The sequence below is a fragment of the Rhinatrema bivittatum genome, chromosome 2 (genome assembly GCF_901001135.1).
Source record: "Rhinatrema bivittatum chromosome 2, aRhiBiv1.1, whole genome shotgun sequence".
NCBI lineage: Eukaryota > Metazoa > Chordata > Amphibia > Gymnophiona > Rhinatrematidae > Rhinatrema > Rhinatrema bivittatum.
Window position 1 is genome coordinate 19,123,698 of NC_042616.1, and position 25,549 is coordinate 19,149,246.

The following is a 25,549-nucleotide window of genomic DNA, read 5'->3' on the forward strand; positions in this document are numbered from 1 at the left end:
CTTACGGTCTGGCCATTGAGCGGGCTCGCCTGAGAAAGAACGGATACTCGGGGGCGGTAATCGACACCCTCCTCCGAGCACGCAAGTTCTCCACATCACTAACGTACATAAGGATTTGGAGAGTATTCAAAGCCTGGTGCGAAGACCACAACATCAAACCACGCTCATTTAAAGTTCCAGTGATCCTGGAATTCCTACAGAACGGACTTCAGAAGGGCCTGTCCCTCAACTCCATCAAGGTTCAGGTCGCCGCATTGTCATGCTACGGCTCCAAGAGCGAGGGCGACAGAATAGCTTTCCACCCAGACGTGTCACGCTTCCTGAAGGGAGTTAAACACATCCGCCCACCACTGAAGTGGCCAGTACCTCTGTGGAATCTCAACCTCGTCCTGGAATTTCTAGCGGGAACCGCTTTCAGACCCCTCCGAGGCCTGTCTCTCCGTCTTTTGACCTTAAAGACCGTGTTCTTGCTGGCAGTCTGCTCAGCCCGCCGCATCTCGTAACTACAAGCACTGTCCTGCCGTGAGCCGTTCCTCAGGTTCACCCCGGGATCCATACAACTACGCACGGTTCCCTCGTTCCTCCCCAAAGTGGTCTCTCACTTCCATCTTAACCAGACCATCTTGCTTCCATCGGCGGACGCCCTGAAGAATTCAGAAGAAGCCCGTAGTCTACGCCACCTCAACATCGGCAGACTCCTATCCAGATATCTGGAAATGTCGGAACCCGTAAGAAAGACGGACCACCTTTTCGTCCTTCACAGCGGGAAGAAACAAGGAGAAGCAGCCTCGCGGGCCACCATAGCCCGCTGGATCAAGGAAGTTATGAAGGCAGCCTACGTAGAAGCAGAAAAGCCACCGCCTCTACAGGTCAAGGCCCATTCGACCAGAGCCCAGGCAGCATCCTGGGCAGAGACCAGAATGATGTCACCCGCCGAGATTTGCAGGGCAGCGACATGGTCCTCCATCCATACCTTCTCCAGATTTTACCGTCTGGACGTTCAGGCTCGAGAGGACACGGCCTTTGTAAGGGCAATACTGAGTGGGTTACGGGCAGCCTCCCACCCGGTTCGGGAGTAGCTTTTATACATCCCATTGGTCCTGACTCCATCTGCTACACGCTAGGAAGTGGAGAACTTACTTACCTGATAATTTCATTTTCCTTAGTGTAGACAGATGGACTCAGCATCCCACTCTTGGCTGCCGTACACATGGATTTCAAATGTTTCAAGGGTAAGCCATGTTTCATTTACCCAGGATTTCCACCCTGCCAGGTGTCTACGCTTTCCGGTTGAGTTCACAGGCGGTCTCCAGCTATAGTCGTTCAACCAATCAATTAGCCAAGTTAATCAAGTTATAACGTTATCCAAGTTATGAAGTTATAAAACTTATCCAAGTTACTCAAGTTAATCAATCAGTCAGTCACACATATATCCACAATGCTTTTCAAGGAGAATACTGAAGAGCTGCACTTCCTGCAGGGGTATATGTACTAGGGGCTGACGTCAGATTGAAATCTGATCTGTCTCCAACTGCTAACAGGAGTACACTATACCCATTGGTCCTGAGTCCATCTGTCTACACAAAGGAAAATGAAATTATCAGGTAAGTAATTTCTCCATTTTCTAGCGTGTAGCAGATGGACTCAGGACCAATGGGATGTATAAAAGCTACTCCCTAACTGGGTGGGAGGCTGCCCGTGACCCACTTAGTACTGCCCTTGCAAATGCCGTGTCCTCCCGAGCCTGAACATCCAGACGGTAGAATCTGGAGAAGGTATGAATAAAGGACCATGTCGCCGCCCTACAGATCTCAGCGGGTGACAGCATTCTAGTTTCTGTCCAGGATACTGCCTGGGCTCTGGTAGAGTGGGCCTTGACCTGTAGAGGCGGTGGCTTGCCTGCTTCTACATAGGCTGCCTTGATAACTTCCTTGATCCAGCGGGCTACGGTAGCCCGTGATGCCGCTTCCCCTTGCTTCTTTCCGCTGTGAAGGACGAAAAAGTGGTCCGTTTTTCGTACGGGTTCCGACATTTCCAGATATCTGGAGAGGAGTCTGCAAATGTTGAGGTGGCGCAGACTCCGAGCTTCTTCCAAATTCTTCAAGTCATCCATCTATGGTAGCGAGATGGTCTGGTTAAGATGGAAGTGTGAGACCACTTTGGGAAGGAACGAGGGGACCTTGCATAGTTGGATGGATCCCGGGGTGAATCTGAGGAACGGCTCACGGCAGGACAGTGCTTGTAGTTCTGAGATGCGGCGGGCAGAACAAACTGCCAGCAGAAAAACAGTCTTTAAGGTTAACAGGCGGAGAGACAGACCTCGGAGGGGTCTGAAGGTGGTTCCCGCTAGGAAATCCAGGACGAGATTGAGATTCCACAGAGGTACCGGCCACTTTAGTGGTGGGCGGATGTGTTTGACTCCTGTTAGGAAGCGTGACACGTCCGGGTGAGAAGCTATGCTGGTGCCCCCGCTCTTGGAGCCGTAGCAGGACAAGGCGGCCACCTGAACCTTGATGCAGTTGAGGGACAGCCTCTTCTGTAGTCCTTTCTTTAGGAATTCCAGGATAACGGGAACTTTCAATGAGCGTGGCTTGATGTCGTGGTCTTCGCACCAGGCTTCAAAGATTCTCCAAATCCTTATGTACATTAAAGATGTGGAGAACTTGCGTGCTCGGAGGAGGGTGTCGATTACAGCCCCCGAGTATCCGCTCTCTCTCAGGCGAGCCCTCTCAATGGCCAGACCGTAAGAGAGAATTGTGCTGGGTCCTCGTGGAAGATCGGGCCTTGTTGTAGCAGGCCCCTGTGTAGAGGCAGAGTTAGGGGGTTCCCTGCCAGCAGTCTTCTCATGTCTGTGTATCACGGTCTTCTTGGCCAATCAGGGGCCACCAGGAGAACTAGTCCCCACTAGGGGCCATGGCGGGAAGGTGTATAATAGGGTCCCCAGGGGCCAGGTCTGTACCAGGGCATCGATCCCCTAGTACTGCGGTTCCCGCCTGCGACTGAAGTATCTGGGTACTTGGCGTTGGATCTGTTTGCCAGAAGGTCCATGTCTGGTGTCCCCCACCAGTTCACTATCATTTGGAAGGCTGCGGTCGACAGCTTCCATTCTCCTGGGTCTAGACTTTCCCTGCTGAGATAGTCAGCCGTGATGTTGTCTTTCCCGGCGATGTGGACGGTGGAGATCTCCTGGAGATTTGCTTCCGCCCATGCCATTAGGGGGTCTATTTCTAGGGAGACCTGTTGGTTTCTGGCTCCTCCTTGTCGGTTGATATAGGCTACTGTTGTGGCGTTGTCCGACATCACTCTGACTGCTTTGTATCGAAGTCTGTGAGCAAACCGCAGACAGGCTAGTCTGACTGCCCGTGCTTCTAGGCGATTGATGTTCCATCCTGCCTCTTCTGCGTTCCACTGCCCTTGGGCGGTTAACTCCTCGCAGTGTGCTCCCCATCCTCGAAGACTGGCATCTGTGGTGAGCAGGATCCAGGTTGGGGAGGAAAACCTTGATCCCCGACTCGTGTGGCTGGTCTGCAGCCACCACCGTAGCTGGGTCCGGACTTTGCCTGGGAGTGATAGAAGTAAGGTGTAGTTCTGGGATCTTGGGTTCCACCATGATAAGACGTGAGCGCTGTAGGGGCCTCATGTGGGCTCATGCCCATGGCACAACTTCCAGTTTGGATGCCATGAGCCCGAGGACTTGTAGGTTGTCCCATGCTGTGGGGAGAGGATCGCTCAGCAAGGTTTGTAACCGGTTCCACAGTTTTGATCTCCTTGTGGGGGTCAGGCTGACCTTGTCTTCCTTGGTGTCGAATCGGACTCCTAGGTATTCCAACGACTGTGAAGGCTGTAGGGAACGTTTGTTCATGTTGACCACCCATCCTAGGCTCTCCAGTAGTTTTGACTCTGTTGGTTGCTTGGTGGCTTTCCTCTGGTGACTTTGCCCTGATCAGCCAATCGTCTAGGTAAGGATGTACGAGGACTCTTTCCTTTCTCAGTGTTGCCGCCACCACCACTATTATCTTGGTGAGCGTCCGGGGTGCTGTGGCTAATCCGAAGGGGAGCGCCCGGAATTGGTAGTGACGGTCCAGGACTTTGAAGCGTAGATAGCGCTGGTGTTCCTGATGAATTGGGATGTGTAGGTAGGCCTCCAAAAGATCCAGGGATGTGAGAAACTCTCCCGGTTGTATCGCTCTTATTACAGATCGTAGGGTTTCCATGCGGAAGCGGGGAATCCTCAGGTGGCGGTTGACCGACTTGAGGTCCAGGATGGGTCTGAATGTTCCATCTTTCTTGGGGATGATAAAATAAATGGAATAATGACCAGTATTTATTTCTTGTGGAGGCACTGGGGTAATGGCCTCATGGGCCAGTAGTCTGGACAGTGTAGCTTCCACTGCTGCCCTCTTGGAGAGGCCGTGGCAGGGAGACTCCACAAACTTGTCCGGAGGGGTTCGTAGAAAATCCAGGTAGTACCCCTCCCAAATAATGGCTAGGACTCACTTGTCCGAAGTTATCTCAACCCATCTGCGGTAGAATAGGGCTAGTCTGCCCTCTATGGCTTATTCCCTTGGACGGGTCTGCTGAATCTCATTGTGGGGTACGGCTGGGGCCTGTACCCGAACTGGTTCCCCTCTTGTTGTGCTTGTTCCGAAAGGACTGGTTCCTGCCCGTAGGGTGGGGCGCTTGATAGTTGCTTCTGTATGGGTTGAAGCGCTGTGAACTTCTGCCCCTGGAGGGCTGGGGGAAGGGTCGCTGGTTTCTCTTAATCCTGTCCTCCGGCAGGCGCAGCAATGGGGACTCGCCCCATTTGTTGGCCAGTTTCTCTAGCTCGCTGCCGAACAGGAGGGATCATTTCAAGGGCATCCTTGTGAGGTGCGTTTTGGAAGATGCGTCGGCCGACCAGCTTCGGAGCCAGAGTTGCCTCCTGGCAGCCGCCACAGATGACACTCCTCTGGCCGCTGTGCACACCAGATCGAAGCAGCATCTGCAAGGAATGAGACTGCTGGTTCCATGACTTCTCCAGGGGTGTTGTTCCTGGTCTGAGATAAGCAGGCACGTGCCACCACGGTGCAGCAGGCTGCAATTTGTAGGGACATAGTGGCTACGTCAAATGACTTAAGGATGGATTCCAGACGCCGGTCATGTGTATCTTTGAGCGCTGCTCCACCATCCACTGGGATAGTGGTGCGCTTAGAGACCGTGCAGACCATGGCATCAACTCTTGGGCATGCAAAAGGTCCTTGGTTGCTGGATCCAGGGGGTACATGGCTGCCAAAGCTCGTCCCCCTTTGAATGTGGACTCTGGAGCATTCCATTCCAGGTCAATTAGCTGTTGTGCGGCTTGTAACAGAGGGAAATGGCGAGAGGTCTGGCGAAGACCTTCCAGCAGGGGATTCGGCTTAGGCTCCCCTGAAGTACCTGGGCCCGGGATAGCGAGCTCCCTCAGGCAGTGGGTGACCAAGTCCGGGAGCTCGTCCTTTGTGAAGAAGCGTCTCATGGTTCGGTGAGGCTCTGTCCCCGGGGGGAGTTCCCCCTCTTCTAGGGGCTCGGCTTCCTCTTCAGAGTTGTCAGTGTCCCCATAGGTGGGGCTTCTGGGTAATGGAAGCCTTTGCCTAGGTCTTGAAGGGCCTGGGGCATAAAGGTCCTCTGGTGGAGAATGTGGCTGATCAGCCAGAGGTTCAGTTTGCATTTGAACAAAGGTGTGAATCCCTTTACAGCAGGGGTCCCCAACCACCAGTCTGTGGACCAGTACCGGGCCGTTGGGGTTTTTCGCCTGTCTGTGGCGCCGCTCTCCCCGGCTGCCGTTGCTGCGGGGAGAGGCTGGAGACCCGCCTCCTTCAAACCCATGACCTGAAAAGCAAATTAGCGCGTCGCGGCGAACTATGTGGCCGGAGCTTCAACCACTGCAGATGCGCCTCCTACTTCCTGCCCCAGAAGAAAAATGTTGCCGGAGCCGCGCGGGCAGGAAGGAGGAGGAGCTTCAGCCGCGTGCAGAAGAGGAGCATTGCAGCCCGAGAAGACCAGGGCCGCTGCAGAGCCCATCCTGTGGCGACCCATAAAGAAGAGGCCCAGAGGTGAGCGAGAGGCTGAGGGTTTGTAGAGTGTGTAAGTGTGCTTTTATGAGATGAGTTGAGAGACTGTGTGTGTGGGAGTGAGGACCTGAATGTTTGCAGAGAGCATGCTAGAGCCTCTGTGTGTGTGAGAGAGATAGCATGTGACAGTGAGAGCCTGTGCTTGAGCAAGACAGCCTGTGGGCGTGAGAGAGAGCCTGGGTGTATGAGACTCAGACAGCATGTGCCAGTGAGAGACTGTGTGTATGAATGATTGTATGAGAGAGAGAGCGCATGTGACAGTGAGAGCCTGTGTATGTGTGTGAGAGAGAGAAATGCGTGTGAGAATGAGAACCTGACTGTGTGTTTGAGGGAAGAAGATGGAGAGAAAAGAAACAGAAAAAAAGACAATATAAAAAGAATTGGCAAAAAAAATAAGAAAGGGAAGGTGGGAAAAAAAAGCCTGTGACCAACCAATTAGAAAACTAAGATCTGACAGCAGATGTAAAAAAAATAAATTACTTTTTACTGATTGGCACATGTAATCTTTGGGAATGTGCAAGAATAGCACTTTCTCTATGCGGATCTCACAATGTACGAGATCAGCATGGAGGAAGTGGAAGCCCACGGGGCCTGCACAGAGGAGGCAGCAGAATGGGCGCCTCCCCAATAACCACACGGCAGCAGTGGCAGCAGAGGAATGAGAGAGGTTCTGAGGTTGTGAGGGAGCCAGTGAGAGCATGAGTGTGTATGAGAAAATCCAGGGGAGTAAGAGTGTGTATGTGTTGCAGTCTGGGAAGCTGCAGTCCAGGTGTGAACCCTTGAGCCGAACTACCCTGAAGGCAGAGTAGGTCAGGAGGCGGAGCCACAGGCAAAGGTCTTCACCCCGGAACCAGGAACCCCCCAGGAGGAGCCCGTAGGGTCCTAGAACCTTGGGACTTAGGAGCACAGTACAGTCTCTATAGAATGAATGCCCGGGCAATGAGTAAATCACAGAGTCCAATAAACAGGGAGCTGGAAGGCCCGGCGGGGGCAGGGCGGTCAGATAGAGTCCCTGGCCTGCTGAATAGGAACAGTCTGTGAACAGGCCCGGGGTCTGTAGTATGCCGTGGAGCGGAGCAGAAGATAACAGGAACAGAGTCTGTAGTGTATAGTGGGCTGTGACCAGCAGAAGGCAGGACTGGAGTCTGTAGCGTGCAATAGAGCTGGAACGGGTGGTGAGTAGGAACGGAGACGAACCCAAGTCAGGCTGGCAGCCGGTAGAAGCAGTCGCAGGAACAGGCAGAGGTTGGAGGCTGGCGGCAAGCAGAAGCGGAGTCAGGAACAAGCTGAGGTCAATGGCAGGCAGAAGCGGAGTCAGGAACAAGCTGAGGTCAACCGGAATGCAGGACAGCAGAAGCGCAACTAAGAACTACTAACAGTAGCGACCCTCGTTGCAAGGCAATGAGAAGGCAGGTGAACGCCGGTTAAATCAGGCTTGGGGCGTGGCATCGTTAACCCAGGCGGGGCCAGACTTCCGGCGTCCATGCGTCCATAATGCGCGTCCTTGCGTGCGTGGCAGCAGCGAGATGATCTAGCAATGGCGGGCGCCCTGGAGGCCTAGCGGAGCCGCGGGAGCGGCGTACCCCCCATTGGAGGTGAGCACCAAGCACAGCAGATAGGGGGGAAGCGGTGGAGACTGCAACAGTATGAGAAAATCCAGGGGAGTAAGAGTGTGTATGGGAAAATCCAGGGGAGTAAGAGTGTAGGAGTGGGGGGAGAGAGTGTCTTAGAGCCTGAGAGTGTGTCAGTGTCTGTGAGAGCGAGAGCTAATGGTTGGGTATAAGAGCATGAATGTGTATGTATGTGACAGTGTATGTGTGAGAGAGAATGGACATTCTGAGCCTATGGTGAGTTGAGTCACATTCACATTATAAATGTCATAATTAAATAAGTATGCACTAAAATCCAACCCCACCCCCACCCAGCCTTGCCGGGCCATGGAAAAAATGGTCTTGCTTGAAGCCGGTCCCTGGTTCAAAAAAGGTTGGGGACCACTGCTTTAAAGAACTCCACCCATGAGATAGATGCTGGGTTCAAGCTGAGGGGCGCTGGTTCCCTGGGGGTCCCCCACTGTGATTTGCTAGGTCCAGGGTACCCCCTGAGGAGCTATTACTCGGCCCTGGGTGGGACTGGCCCTGGCCTGGATCTCCCAGGGCCTCCTCGCACTGGGAGCACAGGGCGTTGGCCTCCTCGCTTTGTGCGGCTCTAATGTGGCATGCGGGGCAGAGGCCTTGAGCTTTTATCCCCGTTTCTGGTGGTGCCATGGCTGTCGGCGCTTAAACTCTTATGCGCTCCGGTGCGCCTAAGACGCGCGTGTGGGTTGTGCGCCCAAGTCGTAGTTATGCGCACAGTTTGGGAGGCGTGCAGGGCGCGCGTATTCTTGTGCACCCGGCCCTTGTGCAGGCAACTTATGCGCACAAGGATTATGTGCGTGTTAAGTCTACGTGCACATGTGCTTTGTGCGCCCGGGGCGAACGGAGCGACGAATAGGGCCAAGATGGTGACGGCGAGCACGCGGGCAATATGGCGACCACCTCGGAGGGTCTCCACGTGGGTAGACCCATGGAATAGCCGGGGCCTGGCCCTGCTAGGGCGGATCAACCCGGTGACCTGTGCTCCTCCTCGATCCTCTGAGACCGGTTCAAACCTGAAGATTTCTACCTTACCTTGTCTTCGGCGCTTCCCCGTTTCGACCCGGGCGGTCTCTGGCTGCGGGGGGGAAGAGGGCAAATACCTTCACTGCCGCATTCTAGGGTGCACCCGCTGCCTCTCAGCCGCGCCCGAGGTTCTGCTAATTTTTTTGCAATGGAAAAATTGTGTCGTTGTCTTTGGATCATTAAAACCTTTCAAGTAACTGAAAGTTTGAATCATTTCACCCCTGCTCCTCCTTTCCTCCAGGGTGTACATATTTAGATTTTCAATCTCTCCTCATAAGTCATTCGATGAAGACCCTCCACATTTTTGGTCGCCCTTCTCTGGACCGCCTCCATCCTGTCTTTGTCCCTTCGGAGATATGGTCTTCAGAACTGAACACAGTACTCCTGGTGAGGCCTCACCAAGGACCTGTATAAGGGGATTATCACTTCCCTTTTCTTACTCGATATTCCTCTCTCTATGCATCAGGGGATGTGATTGCTGATCAAGCCTCCTTCAGTCATGGCAGCATCCAAAGCCTCTGCTTGAACTACAGTGCAGCGGTCAAACACTACCTCCAAGCCAGCACACAGGGAATGAGCTCTCTGGGGAAAACTGTCACTGGGCACAAAAAATAAACTACAAATCATGCAAAACACCCATGTTGCCAAAATCGCTACTTAGCTGAATAACTTTTCCAGCTTAGGAGCACTGCTCTGATCCACCCACTGCCCACCCACAGCTCTCTCAGCCATTGAACATAACTGGATATTCAGCAGCAGTGAGATAGAAGGATAAGTCCTACTTATCCAGCTTTCTGGCATTTGAATATCAACCTCCCTGATTCTTATAGCTTACTTGAGAAGTTTTGTTCTTGCATCCGGCATTTTAATATCTTTATTAGGCCACACTTCTATTCCAAAACTATATGAAAGCATGTGAACTGAATTTGACTCCTGTGCAACTTTTCTGGTGGCTTACAAGGTCTTCCTTTCTACTGAAGTTTTTACCAGACACAGTACATTAACTTGGTTTTCCTCCAGTATGGATTTTCTGATGTTGGATGAGACTGGCCTTATGACTAAAGCTTTTACCACATTCAGTACATTTGAATGGTTTTTCTCCAGTATGCATTCTCTGATGCAATATTAAATGTGCCTTCAGAGAGAAGCTTTTACCACATTCAGTACATTTAAATGGTTTTTCTCCAGTATGCATTCTCTGATGCAATATTAAACTTTCTTTCCAAGAGAAACGTTTACCACATTCAGTACATTTAAATGGTTTTTCTCCAGTATGCTTTCTCTGATGCAATATTAAATGTGCCTTCTGAGAGAAGCTTTTACCACATTCAGTACATTTGAATGGTTTTTCTCCAGTATGGATTCTCTGATGCAGTCTGAAACACATCTTCCAAGAGAAGCTTTTACCACATTCAGTACATTTGAATGGTTTTTCCCCAGTATGGATTCTCTGATGCCGTCTGAGATATGCCTCGTCATTGAAGCTTTTACCACATTCAGTACATTTAAATGGTTTTCCTCCAGTATGGATTTTCTGATGTTGGATGAGACTGGCCTTATGACTAAAGCTTTTACCACATTCAGTACATTTGAATGGTTTCTCTCCAGTATGGATTCTCTGATGCGATATGAGCTGCGCCTTCTGAGAGAAGCTTTTACCACAATCAGTACATTTAAATGGTTTTTCTCCAGTATGCATTCTCTGATGCAATATTAAATGTGCCTTCTGAGAGAAGCTTTTACCACATTCAGTACATTTAAATGGTTTTTCTCCAGTATGCATTCTCTGATGCAATATTAAACTTTCTTTCCAAGAGAAACATTTACCACATTCAGTACATTTAAATGGTTTTTCTCCAGTATGCTTTCTCTGATGCAATATTAAATGTGCCTTCTGAGAGAAGCTTTTACCACATTCAGTACATTTGAATGGTTTTTCTCCAGTATGGATTCTCTGATGCAGTCTGAAACACATCTTCCAAGAGAAGCTTTTACCACATTCAGTACATTTGAATGGTTTTTCCCCAGTATGGATTCTCTGATGCCGTCTGAGATATGCCTCGTCATTGAAGCTTTTACCACATTCAGTACATTTAAATGGTTTTTCTCCAGTATGGATTTTCTGATGTTGCGTGAGATTGGTCTTCCCACTAAAGCTTTTACCACATTCAGGGCATTTGAATGGTTTTTCTCCAGTATGGATTCTCTGATGCGATATGAGACACACCTTCTGAGAGAAGCTTTTACCACATTCAGTACATTTAAATGGTTTTTCCCCAGTATGGATTTTCTGATGCCGTCTGACCTTTGCCATGTCATTGAAGCTTTTACCACATTCAGTACATTTAAATGGTTTTTCCCCAGTATGGATTCTCTGATGCAATATTAAATGTGCCTTCCGAGAGAAGCTTTTACCACAATAAGTACATTTAAATGGTTTTTCTCCAGTATGCATTCTCTGATGCGACATTAAATGTGCCTTCCGAGAGAAGCTTTTACCACAATCAGTACATTTGAATGGTTTTTCTCCAGTATGGATTCTCTGATGCAGTCTGAAACACATCTTCCAAGAGAAGCTTTTACCACATTCAGTACATTTGAATGGTTTTTCCCCAGTATGGATTCTCTGATGCAGTCTGAGATATGCCATGTCATTGAAGCTTTTACCACATTCAGTACATTTAAATGGTTTTTCTCCAATATGCATTCTCTGATGCAACACTAAATGTGCCTTCCGAGAGAGGCTTTTACCACAATCAGTACATTTGAATGGTTTTTCTCCAGTATGGATTCTCTGATGCAGTCTTAAACATGCCCGCTGAGAGAAGCTTTTACCACATTCAGTACATTTAAATGGTTTTTCTCCAGTATGGATTTTCTGATGCTGTCTGAGACCTGCCTTGTCACGTAAACTTGTACCACATTCAGTACATTTAAATGGTTTTTCTAATAAAGGGAACTCAGAACTGTAAGATTCCCCATCTTGAGGGCAATGAGATGGTCTCTTACCTATGTGCATTCTTCGGTGTATTACTAAGGATTCCCTGCAAGAAAAGGTTTTCTTGCATTGAATACAAGTAAAAGTGCTCCCTTCAGTGTGGATTCTCTGGTGTAATTTTAGGGTTAACTTCTGGTTGCATGGAAAAGGTCTCTCTCTTGTGTGACTTCTCTGGTGCAAGACAAAATGACATTTTCTATTAAAGTTTTTCCCACAGGTGTCACAGTGAAAGGATTTCTTCCCTTCCTCCTCTTTCTGCTGGAAGTCAGAAGTCATTTGATCACTGTTATTACTCTGGAAAGGTCTCTCTGCTCTCAGATTTCTCATGCGGTGTTCAAAACTCATTTGATCACTGTTATTTCTTTGGAAGGGATTCTCTCTTCTCAGATGTCTCTGGTGCTCAGGGATGTCTGTGAACTCCCTGTCACTTCTCTCAGAAGAAGTGACTCTATCCGGTGACTCTCCTGCAGAGACTTGCTCCTTCTTCTCTGATTCATGCTGTCTTTGGCTAATGTCTGCCCCCTCAGTAGTCTGGGCAAGATTCTCACAGACATTTCCTGATTGTCTTGGTGTAAGTGCCAATACTATAGGGTGTTCTTCTCGATTCTCCTCCCTCTTCTCTTTCTGTATGACCTCATTGTCTGCTGGATATAAAAAGAAGGAATTAATCATGTGTAAGAGACAATGGCATGGAACGCTACCAATAACCTGAGATGAGATGTTTAGAAGGATCACATAATGAATGCATGGGATCTCTCGATATTAAAGAATTCTGTGACTTAGCAGAAGCTTTATGTGATGCCTATGAAAAACTCTCTATGATCTCTCTATAGAAATATTCAGAGAAGTTAAGAAAATCAGTGGGTTCTCTTTACCATCCTGTGTAGGATACAGAAATAGAGCTGATGCAATACAGGAACTTTGGAGATCATACAGGTCCCTCCTTTAGGATTCCTATAGGTCTGGTTCCTCTGGGCTCATCTACTATTTATTTAATAACATTTATAATCTGCTTATAGCAGATCTGCCAAACTAAACATTATAATAACAAATTAAAATAATAATAATCATGGACCATTAAACTTCAGAGATCTAAAAACAAGAGTTAATATTTAGAATTTAATCCACTGCTGGAGCAGCAACCAAAGTAATTCACGCAGCAGCAGAGTCACATGATCCCAAGGAAAGCTTCTTATAACTAAACAGGCCCTGGAAAGTTGGAGTGTTTGCAAGGCTCGCAGGCTAGAGTGAGGCAGACCAATCCATAATCTGCTGTACATCCAGAGTGCCTCTCCCAGCTCTCTCAGACGATTCAGAAACCCAGGAATAAATGGGTTACAGTGGGCTCTGGTAGACCAAAACCTGTAACTCTGAGACACCCAATTTCCCCAACTTTGCAGCTTCCTGTATATCCACCCCACTACTGCCCCACAGAAGTCAGACATCCAGGATTCAAAAACCCAGGAAGGTGAAATTACTACTCAGCTGATAATTTTCTTTCCTCTAGGATAGGCAAGCCAGTCCACAGAAGTGGGTTATGCACGCCTACCAGCAGATGGAGACAGAAACCAGCTGACTAGCTGATGTGACCCTCATATAGCCCTGTACTGACATCAGTGTCCCAGTATTCTGCAAAAGTCAACTGTGGCAACTAATTAACACTAGAACTGTAAGTCCGGAGTTAAAAACACTTCCTCCCCCAATCATTCACTTCTTTTTTTTCTTCCAGTGAGCAAAGCACAGGATTCAGACGAGAAGGAAATGCAGAAGAAGGCAAACACTTACAAGGCCCTTAGACAACCTGAAGATCTGCATCGGCCTACGAATTCTACCTCCAATAATGTCCCTGAGAAAGGACAAATAGAAAAAAAATCAGTACAGTACTGTACAGGCAGCTCAGGGTAGGACTGTGGATTGGCCTGCCTCTCAGAGAGGTAAGGAAATTATCAGGTAAGTAGTAATTTCACCTTCCTCTTCATCCAGGCAGTCCAGTCCACACAAGTGGGATGTACCAAAGCTACTTCCTCGTAAGGGAGAAGGCTGCTCTGGCAAAAGATGCAACTTCTCGAACCCCAACAACCATACAATAATGCCTGGTGAAGGGATATAACCAAGACAATGTCAATGCTAGGCAAATCTCCAACAAAGAAAGAAACTATTACTCTGCCCAAGGTACCAGTAGCTAAACGTAATCCACTTTGAAGTGCTGAAAAAAGTGCAAAAAGCAGAATATAACTCTAAATAAATTGGAGAAATTACTTACCTGATAATTTTGTTTTCCTTAGTGTAGACAGATGGACTCAGGACCAACGGGTATAGTGTACTCCTGATAGCAGTTGGAGACGGATCAGATTTCAATCTGACGTCAGCCCTAGTACATATACTCCTGCAGGAAGTGCAGCACTTCAGTATTTTCCATCTCCATAGCAGTTAGGGACTCTATGCACGCTAGCACAGCGTTAGAGTAAATTTTACCAAAGAAATCCAAATTAAGAAGAAATCTTACCTCTACAGACGAGCCCCGCTCTCCTGCGGTGACACCCATTGGGTCCCTCCCCCAGTTGAGATTCCTGAGGTGATTTCCACGATCCCTCGGAGGTGAGCCTCGGTCCGGCAGCCGACCCTCGGCGGGGACCTAGCCCCCGACCTCGGGTGAAGCTGAGAGGCAGCGGGTGCAACCTCGAGCGCAGCGGTGAAGGTATTTCCCTCTCCCCCCGCAGCCGGAGACCGCCCGGAACGAAACCAGGAAGCACCAAGACAAGGTAAGGTAGAAATCTATTTAAAAGTCTCCGGTCTCCAAAGCTCGAGGAGCCGCACATGTCGCCAGCCGGGACCAGCGCCACCGGGTTGATCGGCCCTAGCAGGGCTAGAACCCGGTCAGATCCGAGGGTCCTCCCACGTGGAGACCCTCCGAGGTGGTCGCCATATTGTCCACGTGGTAGCCGTCACCATTTTGGCTTTGTTCGCAGCCCTTTCCGCCGTCTTGATCTGTGCGCACAGAGGCGAGCCGCACACTCAAATACCCTGTGTGCACAATGTCGCGCGCACAAGTACCGAGCGCACAAGTGAAGCGCATAACCACGCGCTCACTGTGCCGGGCGCATAATTTCGACCCGTGTGCGCACATCGCTCTGCACGTGTGCACCAAACCTACGCACACCGGAGTGCACAACTGTATTGTACGCGCACAAGCCATGGCACCACCAGAAAATAAGCTCAAAGCTCAGGGCATTTGCCCCGCACGCCACATTAGAGCTGTACAGCATGAGGAAGCCACGGCCCTGTGTATACAGTGCGAAGAGGCCTTAGGGGACTCAACTCATGGCCCTCCCCAGCCGATACTGGACCCCAGCCTCTCGAGCGGTACGCAGGACCGAGCATCTCCTGGGTGGAATTCTTCAAAGGTCTGCATACCTTCGTCCACATGCAACCGGGGCCTCCTACAGTGCGGTCACAGGCCCCACCAGAGGACGTCAACATGTCAGGACCCTCTATGCCCAGGGAAGTGATCCCATCACCCAGATGAGGAGTCAGAACCCCTGGAGGAAGGGGAACTCCCTCCGGGGACAGAACCCCATCGAACCATGAGATGCTTCTTCACCAAGGACGAGCTTCCAGACCTGGTCACACAACTTAAAAGAGCTTGCCATCCCGGGCACAAGTGCCTCGGGGTAACCTAAGATGAACCCACTTTTGGAGGGACTTCGTCAGACCTCCCGCCATTTCCCACTATTACAAACCATCCAGCAACTAATTGACCTGGAATGGGAGGCCCCAGAAACCACATTCAAAGGGGGCCGGGCTCTGGCAGCCATGTACCCTCTGGACCCTGCCGCCAAAGATCTCCTGGCATGTCCGAAAGTGGATGCCATGGTCTGCGCGGTCTCGAAGCGCACTACTATCCCGGTGGAGGGAGGAGCAGCACTCAAGGATGCTCAAGACAGACGTCTGGAATCCATCCTCAGACGTCTCCCTTATGTCTTTACAGATCGTGGCCTGCTGTGCAGTGGTGACACGCGCCTGCTTAGCACAGACCAGGAACACGCCCAGGGAAGCCCTGGAACCAACTGTATCATTCCTCGTGGACGCCGCTTCGGATCTGGTACAGACAGCAGCTAGAGGAGTCTCATCTGCCATGGCAGCCAGAAGACAAATCTGGCTCCGAAACTGGTCTGTCGACGCATCCTCCAAAACGAGACTCACAAGGATGCCTTTCAAGGGAACACTCCTGTTCGGAAGCAAACTAGAGAAACTAGCCAACAAGTGGGGCGAGTCCCCACTGCCGCGGCTACCGGAGGACAGGAATAAGAGAAAGCAAATGTTGCTTACCTGTAGCAGGTGTTCTCACAGGACAGCAGGATGTTAGTCCTCACATATGGGTGACATCATCAGGATGGAGCCCAATCACGGAAAACTTCTGTCAAAGTTTCCAGAACTTTGACTGGCCCCTACTGGGCATGCCCAGCATGGCACTAACCCTGCAGCCAGCAGGGGTCCCCCTTCCTTCTTATTTGAAAGCTACAGGCAGTGCCGAAAAATAAAACAATAAACGTTACGAATCCAACACCGCGGGGCGGCGGGCAGGTTTCGTGAGGACTAACATCCCACTGTCCTGTGAGAACACCTGTTACAGGTAAGCAACATTTGCTTTCTCACAGGACAAGCTGGATGGTAGTCCTCACATATGGATGAGTACCGAGCTGAGGATGTTCGAGCATGCACCAAATGTACCCAACGGCGTGCAACAGGCACAACTGGGGTGGAATTTGGTAGAGGGCATCCTGAACCCCACCGGGCAGGCGGAAGGGTGTAGGTACGTCATGTTGGAAATAAGTTACGCAGGACAGACTGGCCGAAGATGGAATCTTGTCTTCCGGCTTTGTCCAAACAATAGTGGGCTGCGAAGGTATGGAGAGAACTCCAGGTGGCAGCCCTGCAAATGTCAGGAAGCGGCACCGATCGTAGGTGTGCTGCTGAAGTCGCCATGGCCCTCACAGAGTGTGCCTTAACACCGACTTGGAAAGGAATGCCTGCTTGCTGATAACAAAAAGATATGCAGTCCACCAACCAGGAGGAGAGAGTCTGCTTACCTACAGGCTGCCCTAATTTGTTAGGATGGAAAGAGACGAATAACTGAGTGCTCTTCCTGTGGGCAACTGTACGGTCTAGATAAAAAGCTAGAGCCCATTTACAGTCAAGGGTATGCAGAGCCTGTTCCCCTGGATTGGAATGGGGCCTGGGAAAAAAGGTAGGTAGTATGATGGATTGTGAGGGAGTCAGTTGGACCGTTAGATGATCGAGGGGTTAAAGGGGCACTTAGAGAAGATAAGGCCATCGCGGAAAGATTAAATGATTTCTTTGCTTCGGTGTTTACTGAAGAGGATGTTGGGGAGGTACCCGTAATGGAGAAGGTTTTCATGGGTAATGATTCAGATGGACTGAATCAAATCACGGTGAACCTAGAAGACGTGGTAGGCCTGATTGACAAACTGAAGAGTAGTAAATCACCTGGACCGGATGGTATACACCCCAGAGTTCTGAAGGAACTAAAAAATGAAATTTCAGACCTATTAGTAAAAATTTGTAACTTATCATTAAAATCATCAATTGTACCTGAAGACTGGAGGATAGCAAATGTAACCCCAATATTTAAAAAGGGCTCTAGGGGCGATCCGGGAAACTACAGACTGGTTAGCCTGACTTCAGTGCCAGGAAAAATAGTGGAAAGTGTTCTAAACATCAAAATCACAGAACATATAGAAAAACATGGTTTAATGGAACAAAGTCAGCATGGCTTTACCCAGGGCAAGTCTTGCCTCACAAATCTGCTTCACTTTTTTGAAGGAGTTAATAAACATGTGGATAAAGGTGAACCGGTAGATATAGTATACTTGGATTTTCAGAAGGCGTTTGACAAAGTTCCTCACGAGAGGCTTCTAGGAAAAGTAAAAAGTCATGGGATAGGTGGCGATGTCCTTTCGTGGATTGCAAACTGGCTAAAAGACAGGAAACAGAGAGTAGGATTAAATGGGCAATTTTCTCAATGGAAGGGAGTGGACAGTGGAGTGCCTCAGGGATCTGTATTGGGACCCTTACTGTTCAATCTACCTTATAAATGGGCTCTGACCGACGGCCCGCAAATGCGCAGTAGAGAGCAGCTCTACCGCGCATGTGCGGGCCAGCACGTCGGTCTGAGCCAGCGTAAAAAAAAAAAAAAAAAAATGGCGGCGGCGGTAGCGGCCAGTAGCGAGGGAGGGAGGGACTGAGTGGGAGGGACGGAGAGAGAGAATGGGTGGGAGGGAGTGAGTGAGGGGGGACTGAGGGAGAGGGAGTGAGTGGGACTGAGAGAGAGAGAGGGAGGGAGGGAGTGGGACTGAGTGGGAGGGAGAGTGGGACTGAGGGAGAGGGAGGGAGGGAGTGGGACTGAGTGAGAGGGAGAGGGGGGACTGAGTGAGAGGGAGGGAGGGAGTGGGACTGAGTGAGAGGGAGGGAGGACTGAGTGAGAGGGAGGGAGTGGGACTGAGTGAGACTGAGTGGGAGGGAGGGACTGAGTGAGAGGAGAGGGAGGAGTGGGTGAGGGAGGAGTGGGTGAGGGAGGGGGGGAGGGGGTGGTGAAGAGTGAGGGGAGAGAGAATGAGGGGGAGGTGAGAGACAGAGGGATGTAGCCCGTTTTAACGGGCTTAACGGCTTGTATATTTATAAATGATCTGGAAAGAAATACGACAAGTGAGATAATTAAATTTGCAGATGACACAAAATTGTTCAGAGTAGTTAAATCACAAGCAGATTGTGATAAATTGCAGGAAGACCTTGTGAGACTGGAAAATTGGGCATCCAAATGGCAGATGAAATTTAATGTGGATAAGTGCAAGGTGATGCATATAGGGAAAAATAACCCATGCTATAATTACACAATGTTGGGTTCCATATTAGGTGCTACAACCCAAGAAAGAGATCTAGGTGTCATAGTGGATAACACATTGAAATCGACGGTGCAGTGTGCTGCGGCAGTCAAAAAAGCAAACAGAATGTTGGGAATTATTAGAAAAGGAATGATGAATAAAACGGAAAATGTCATAATGCCTCTGTATCGCTCCATGGTGAGACCGCACCTTGAATACTGTGTACAATTCTGGTCGCCGCATCTCAAAAAGGATATAATTGCGATGGAGAAGGTACAGAGAAGGGCAACCAAAATGATAAAGGGGATGGAACAACTCCCCTATGAGGAAAGACTAAAGAGGTTAGGACTTTTCAGCTTGGAGAAGAGACGACTGAGGGGGGATATGATAGAGGTGTTTAAAATCATGAGAGGTCTAGAACGGGTAGATGTGAATCGGTTATTTACTCTTTCGGATAGTAGAAAGACTAGGGGCACTCCATGAAGTTAGCATGGGGCACATTTAAAACTAATCGGAGAAAGTTCTTTTTTTACTCAACGCACAATTAAACTCTGGAATTTGTTGCCGGAGAATGTGGTTAGTGCAGTTAGTATAGCTGTGTTTAAAAAAGGATTGGATAAGTTCTTGGAGGAGAAGTCCATTACCTGCTATTAAGTTCACTTAGGGAGATCACGTGATGTGGTGGGCTCGGTAGGAAGTTTTCCTCCGAGCTCTGGGTGCCCCCCGCCTAATCTCGTACCATCGTGGTCTCTTTACCTACTTACTGAGCATTTCACCGCAGGATACTAATTGGAGCAGCGAGCATTTCTCTTCAGCCTGCTTGGGGCACCATATGGTGACCCGTTCGGTGAGGAAAGAGAAGGAGAAACAAAAGGCCCCTGACGTCAAAATGGCGGCCGCCACTGAACAGAGTTGCCTGAGGCAGGGGAATCGCTGGAAGATAAGATTTCCCAAGCCGTGGTTCAGGTGTTGGATGTTCGTTTGCACCAGCTGTCCGAACAGATAGCTGATGTCCGTGCCACCTTGAATGAATATGATGTGCGTACGGAGCGCCTCGAGGGCCGGGTGGGCGACGACGTGGGTGCTCTTGAGAAGCGGGTCGAGGAATTCATTAAAAAATCGCAGGCCAATGAAGACAAAATCGATGATCTTGAGAACAGATCACGGAGGAACAACCTTCGTTTTGTTGGTTTTCCGGAGACTCTTTCTGATAATGACCTGCCGCGGGTCCTCGAGGCGTGGTTGCTCAGCGTGGTGCCCTCCCTTGCATCTCCTTCGGGAGGCCTGTTCGAGCGAGCACACCGCGTGGGTCGGAGAAACGAGGAAGATCTGGCGAGACGACCCCGGGTAATCATTGCCCGTTTTTTGCACTTTGCGCACCGTACCTTGGTTTTGCAACACTATCGGAAAAACCGCGAATTTTTTTATGAATCTACCCGCATCCTTCTCTTTCAAGATTTTTCCCCGCGAGTGACTTCGCTCCGCAAAGTTTTTCAGGACGTTTGCTCGGAGCTGGCGAACAAACGGATTCGATTCGCCTTACTCTTTCCAGCGAGGCTGAGGATCATGTACCAGGGCCAAATGAAATCTTTTGATTCAGCAGCGGATGCGCGGGCGTATGTGCGAGATCTCCTGGCCTCTGAGTCTTCTCAGCCACCGTGAAACTTTGGGGAGTTGCTAGCTTGACTCTAGCTATACATTTTCTTTGGGTGTGTGAGGTGCAGAGGCTTCAGCTGAGATTTTTTGTTTTCTTCCGAGCCAAAGTCTGCACTCGCACTGTGAACAGTTTCGGCTATTTTTGCTGGTTTGTTCCCTGTGATATGTAATCACTCTTTTCTGTATCCGAAGTTTACACAGTTTCTACTAACTTTGTTTGCTTGCTCATTGTGACATATATTTGCTGTTCTTTGTTAGCTCCTGGCCACAGTGTTTTATGTGGTTTACTGGGACCGCTTTGGTATCAGTTCGATATAGGCATATGTTCTATGGGGTGTGGGGGGGCACCCGAGCACATCTGCTCCACCTACGTGCTCTCGACCTCCTCTTAGAGGTCTCAGATATAAAGTTTGGGGGACAGGGGACGCCACGGGGGCATCATGGTCCCGCTGTGGTGGTGTGGGGTTGTTTTCTATGGGGTGGTGAGGGGACAGGGACGGGAGGGGAAACTGTCTTTTGAGAATCTCTGGTGTTTTGGGGTGATTGGCTTTGTTCTCTGTGGGGGGCTTGGGATCGGGATACCTGTGTTTTCTAGGGGCCATTTGAGTGTTAGTTTTGAGATGGTTCATAGGGGGTCACTCCTTGGGAAGTTAATTACCAAGCATAGGGTACAATATGTGGGCATTATTCAGCTGGGAACAACCCGATGGCTTTAAATATGGTGACGTGGAACGTGGCGGGCATGGGCACCCCGGTGAAACGGGGAAAAGTTTTTACTCGGCTTACTAAACTTCAGGCTAAAATTGTTTTCCTTCAAGAGACCCATATGCTCTCTAAGGAAATTTTAAAACTGAAAAAAAAATGGGTTTCCCAACTGTATTTTGCTAGTGGTACCTCTAAGAGTAGGGGGGGTGGCTATTTTGGTTCATCAAGCCACTCCTTTCCAATTGCTGGAGACTGTGGTGGATCCCCAGGGTGGCTATGTGCTTGTGAAGGGATCTCTCATGGGTTCCAAAATATTGTTGGCCTCTATCTATGCCCCCAATGTGTATGAGCATGGTTTTTACACTACTTTGTTGGGACACCTTAGCAGAATGGGGGATTGTCCTATAGTTCTGGGCGGGGATTTTAACTATGTGATGGATCCTGCTATGGATAGATTTCCCGCCCGGGGAGGACAGCAGGCGAGTGAGCGGAAAGGACCCAGATTTCTGTGCAAGCATCTCTCTCTTATTGATTTGTGGCGGGTGCTCCACCCTGGGGAGGGGGATTTCACCCACATTGCTAAAGCTCACCCCACGAAATCCCGGATTGACTACCTGCTTGTCTCTGAATCCCTTTTTTCTAAATTTACTAAGTCCTCGACTGAGACTCTAGTAATCTCAGATCATTGTCCGGTCTCTGGGGTTTTTTCTTTGGGGGGCCCTAGCGCTAAATCTCAGTGGCGATTACCGGCATCGCTAGCGAATGATCCCGGTTTTCCTGCCTTCTTAAAGCAAAAATGGAATTCATTTTTGGAATTTAACTCCCAGCATATGGATCAACCGATTCTCCTGTGGGAGACGGCCAAATCGGTGTTAAGGGGGGATATTATTAGTTATGTTAGCTATAAAAAAAAAAAACAGATGGATAGGGATATCCTTCTATTGGAAAAACGTTTAAGAGTGCTGCAAAGTAAGGTACATTCTACCCCAGATACTAAATTGCCCTCTCAATTTTGGGAGACGCAGATTGCACTCAATGACTTGCTCCATACAAGAGCGGCACATGGGTTGCGCCATAGGCAATTTAATTTTTATCGCTATGGCAACAAGGCGGGTAAGCTATTGGCGAGGCTGCTGAAAGCGCAGGAAGCTTCTAAATATATATCCAACTTACGTACCCCCCAGGGAGAGATTAAAACTACTTTTAGGGATATTGCGGATATATTTTCTGAATATTATAGGAACTTATATTCTGCGGACCCGGTACAGGAAGGGGATATCGACAGGTTTCTAGGGGCCCTAAATATGCCACATATCACTGACGAGCAACTCCAACGCTTACAACGTCCTACTGAAGTGGAGGAGGTTCTGGAGGCGATCCAACTGCTCCCCGGTCAGAAAGCACCGGGGCCCGATGGTATGAATTCTACGTTTTATAAGGGGTTGAAAGAGGAGGTTGCTCCCATTTTGCAATTAGTCTATGAGAAAATGGTGGATCAGCAGGAAATGCCTCCCACCATGAGGGCTGCCACCATTGTGGTTCTCCCGAAGGCTGGGCGGGACCCATTGGCACCCTCATCGTATAGGCCAATTTCATTACTTAATTTAGATATAAAAATTTATGCTAAAATATTAGCCAACCGCTTAAAATCTTTAATGCCATTTCTCATTTCCCCGGATCAGGTGGGGTTTGTGATGGGGAGGCGTTCCACGGTGAATCTCCATAAAGTGTTGGTGGCTTTGGAGCTATGCGCTAAGGGTAGGGTGGAAGATCCCCTCCTGGTTACATGCGACGCAGAGAAGGCGTTTGATAGGGTGGCGTGGCCTTTTCTGCGTCGTGTGCTGCTTAAGGTAGGCTTGGTGGGTAGGATTTATGAGTATATTACTCTCTTATACTCCAATCCTATGGCTCGAATTCTAGTGAATGGGGAGCTCTCGGGGGAGTTTGGCTTACAGAGGGGGACCCGTCAGGGGTGCCCTCTTTCCCCTCTTCTCTTTATTTTAACGGTAGAACCCCTGGTATGTAAACTCAAAGCGACACCCGCAGTTACTGGTATGCCGGTAGGCCACCGTTCCTACCTTACGCTACTTTTTGCGGATGATATTTTGCTTTTATTATCTAAAGCGAAAGTAGCCCTTCCAGCTGCACTGGCCATTTTCCATCTTTACCAAGAGTTGTCCGGCTTTAAATTGAATCTGGACAAAACTGAAGCGCTGGATTTGTTGGGTTCTTTGCAGGCTTCCTGGGACCATTTTCCGGTTAAATGGGCTTCCTCCACGATTAAGTATTTGGGAATACATATTCATCCAAACCCCCAACGGTGGTACAGTTTAAATATCCCCCCCACGATCCAGAAAATGATATCCAAATTAAGGAGTTGGACTTCTCTCCCTTTATCACTCCAGGGCCGTATAGCTGTCATTAAAATGGTGATTGCACCCCAGTTATTATACAAATTGCTGATGTTGCCCTTTTTACTACTTCTTAAGGATAGAAGGCCTTTATATAAAGAAATTGGCAGATTTTTATGGCAGGCCAAGAGGGCACGAATCTCGATGGCTACCTTGATGGGGCCAAAAACTGAAGGAGGGTATGGTCTCCCCAATTTTTATTTTTATTCCTTAGCTGCCAATTGGCGTTTTCTGGGGGATTGGTTCTTCGGAACCGCAGAGTACTCTGATCCGGAGTTGATAGGGGCGATTTGCGCTCCAGTGGACCCCAGCCTTATTCTGCATATCCCGGTAGAGGCCTATTTAAAATTGCCAATGCGCTTTATCTTGGTTACTACTGTTCGCAAAGCCTGGCGCACCCTAAGGCAAATGCTGGGTCTATCTCCATTTGTATCCCCCCAATATCCGCTGAGGGAGCATTCTCTAGCCACCAGGTCTCTATTTCCCTTGACACATACCTTTCGGCTGGGGCCCAACTGGCGACTGGGGGATCTCCTTGATCCTGCAACGGAGGAATGCTACTCCTTTGATAAATGTCAAACCTTATTTGATTTTCAACCACGACACTTTCTGCTATATGGGTCAATGCGTGCATTGGTGTCTGAATTGCTCCGGGAGAATGCGGGGAAGATATTAAGTCTACATTATGCTGCTTTAATTACGTGTTTGCAATCCCGTAAAGGCTCTTTATCTTGTTTATATTCATATGCGCACATGATTCAGAATTATGGTATATATCAAAAGTTGTGTCCTCTGTGGACACGGGACTGCCAGGAGGAGATAGTGGAGCGAATGCTTAAAAACTCTTATATGTCCATACCTCTCATCACCCAAAATGTGGGATTGCGGGAAATGCAACAACGGATCTTTCACCGGACTGTCTACTCTCCAGCCAGGGCGTTTCGTATGGGCATTGTTGCCTCTGCGTCCTGTCTTAAGTGCGCCTGTACTTTTGCATCGTTGATTCACTGTTTTTGGGATTGTCCCTCGATACAAGCCTTTTGGTCCTCCATTCGGCAATTTCTGTCAACGTTACTTGCTATGGATATCCAATGGTCGAGCTCTTTTTGCATCCTTAATAATGATGTGGGGGACGTGAGCATAAATGTTGACAATGTGGGATTGTTAGCTAAGGCCTGTCTCATGGCCAAAAAGTGTATTCTGACCAAATGGCTGGAGGCCGATTCCCCGACCTTAGAAATGTGGACCACTTTGATGACGGACATGTTTCAACTGGAATATGGATCAATGTACAAAAGGTTTCCTCCCCGGAAGAAACGGGTATTTGAGGAAATCTGGGGTTGTTACTACAGATCTTTATCCCCCACTGTTCGGAGCTTGGCGCCTTTGGGGACAATGTAGCAGACTACGCACATGTTAATGCTTTGTGACCTGCCTTGAAGGGGACTCCGTGTACTGTAGACATATAGGTGACTGCCCAGGGGCCTTCCACAGAGGCAAACAGTGAAAAACGAATTGATCAGAGATTCTCGGGGCATTGGGGGGGGGGGGGGGGGGGGGGGGGGGGCTCATTAAATGAAAATGTGTGCTGAGCTTGTATGGTACTTTTTGTTTGCTGGTTTTGTTAAATGCTTGCTCACTCAATAAAATATGTTGGGGAAAAAAAAAAAAAGTTCACTTAGAGAATAGCCACTACCATTAGCAATGGTTACATGGAATAGACTTAGTTTTTGGGTACTTGCCAGGTTCTTATGGCTTGGATTGGCCACTGTTGGAAACAGGATGCTGGGCTTGATGGACCCTTGGTCTGACCCAGTATGGCATTTTCTTATGTTCTTAAACTCCGAAACTACCTTAGGTAAAAACTTAGGGTGAGTGCGGAATACCGCCCGGTCCTGCAGGAGTTTAGTGTAAGGCGGATAGGTAACTAGGATCTGTAACTCACTAACCCTGCGAGCTGAAGTGATAGCCAAAAGGAAAATCACTTTCCATGTGAGAAACTTTAGGTCACAGGAATGAAGAGGCTCAAATGGTGGAGATTCAATGCCAAGAAGTGCAGAGTCATGCATATGGGGTATGGAAATCAGAATAAACTGTATTCGATGGGGGGAGAAGGGCTGATGTGCACGGG

At 49.1% G+C, this 25,549-nt stretch overlaps 1 protein-coding gene across 8 annotated transcripts in view; it reads right to left on the reverse strand.

Annotated features, from left to right (window-relative positions):
• The window catches only part of LOC115083627 (zinc finger protein 585A-like), a 738,796-nt gene that overhangs the window by 157,418 nt on the left and 555,829 nt on the right, over positions 1 to 25,549 (reverse strand). The window contains exon 5 of one of the 8 annotated variants that reach the window (XM_029587558.1): positions 9,092 to 12,388. The exons of the other annotated variants lie outside the window; for them this stretch is intronic. Coding sequence (XP_029443418.1) covers positions 9,747 to 12,388 — 2,642 coding nt within the window. The 3' untranslated portion in view covers positions 9,092 to 9,746. Of the gene's footprint in view, positions 1 to 9,091; positions 12,389 to 25,549 lie in introns of those variants that run through there. 8 annotated transcript variants of the gene reach the window in all.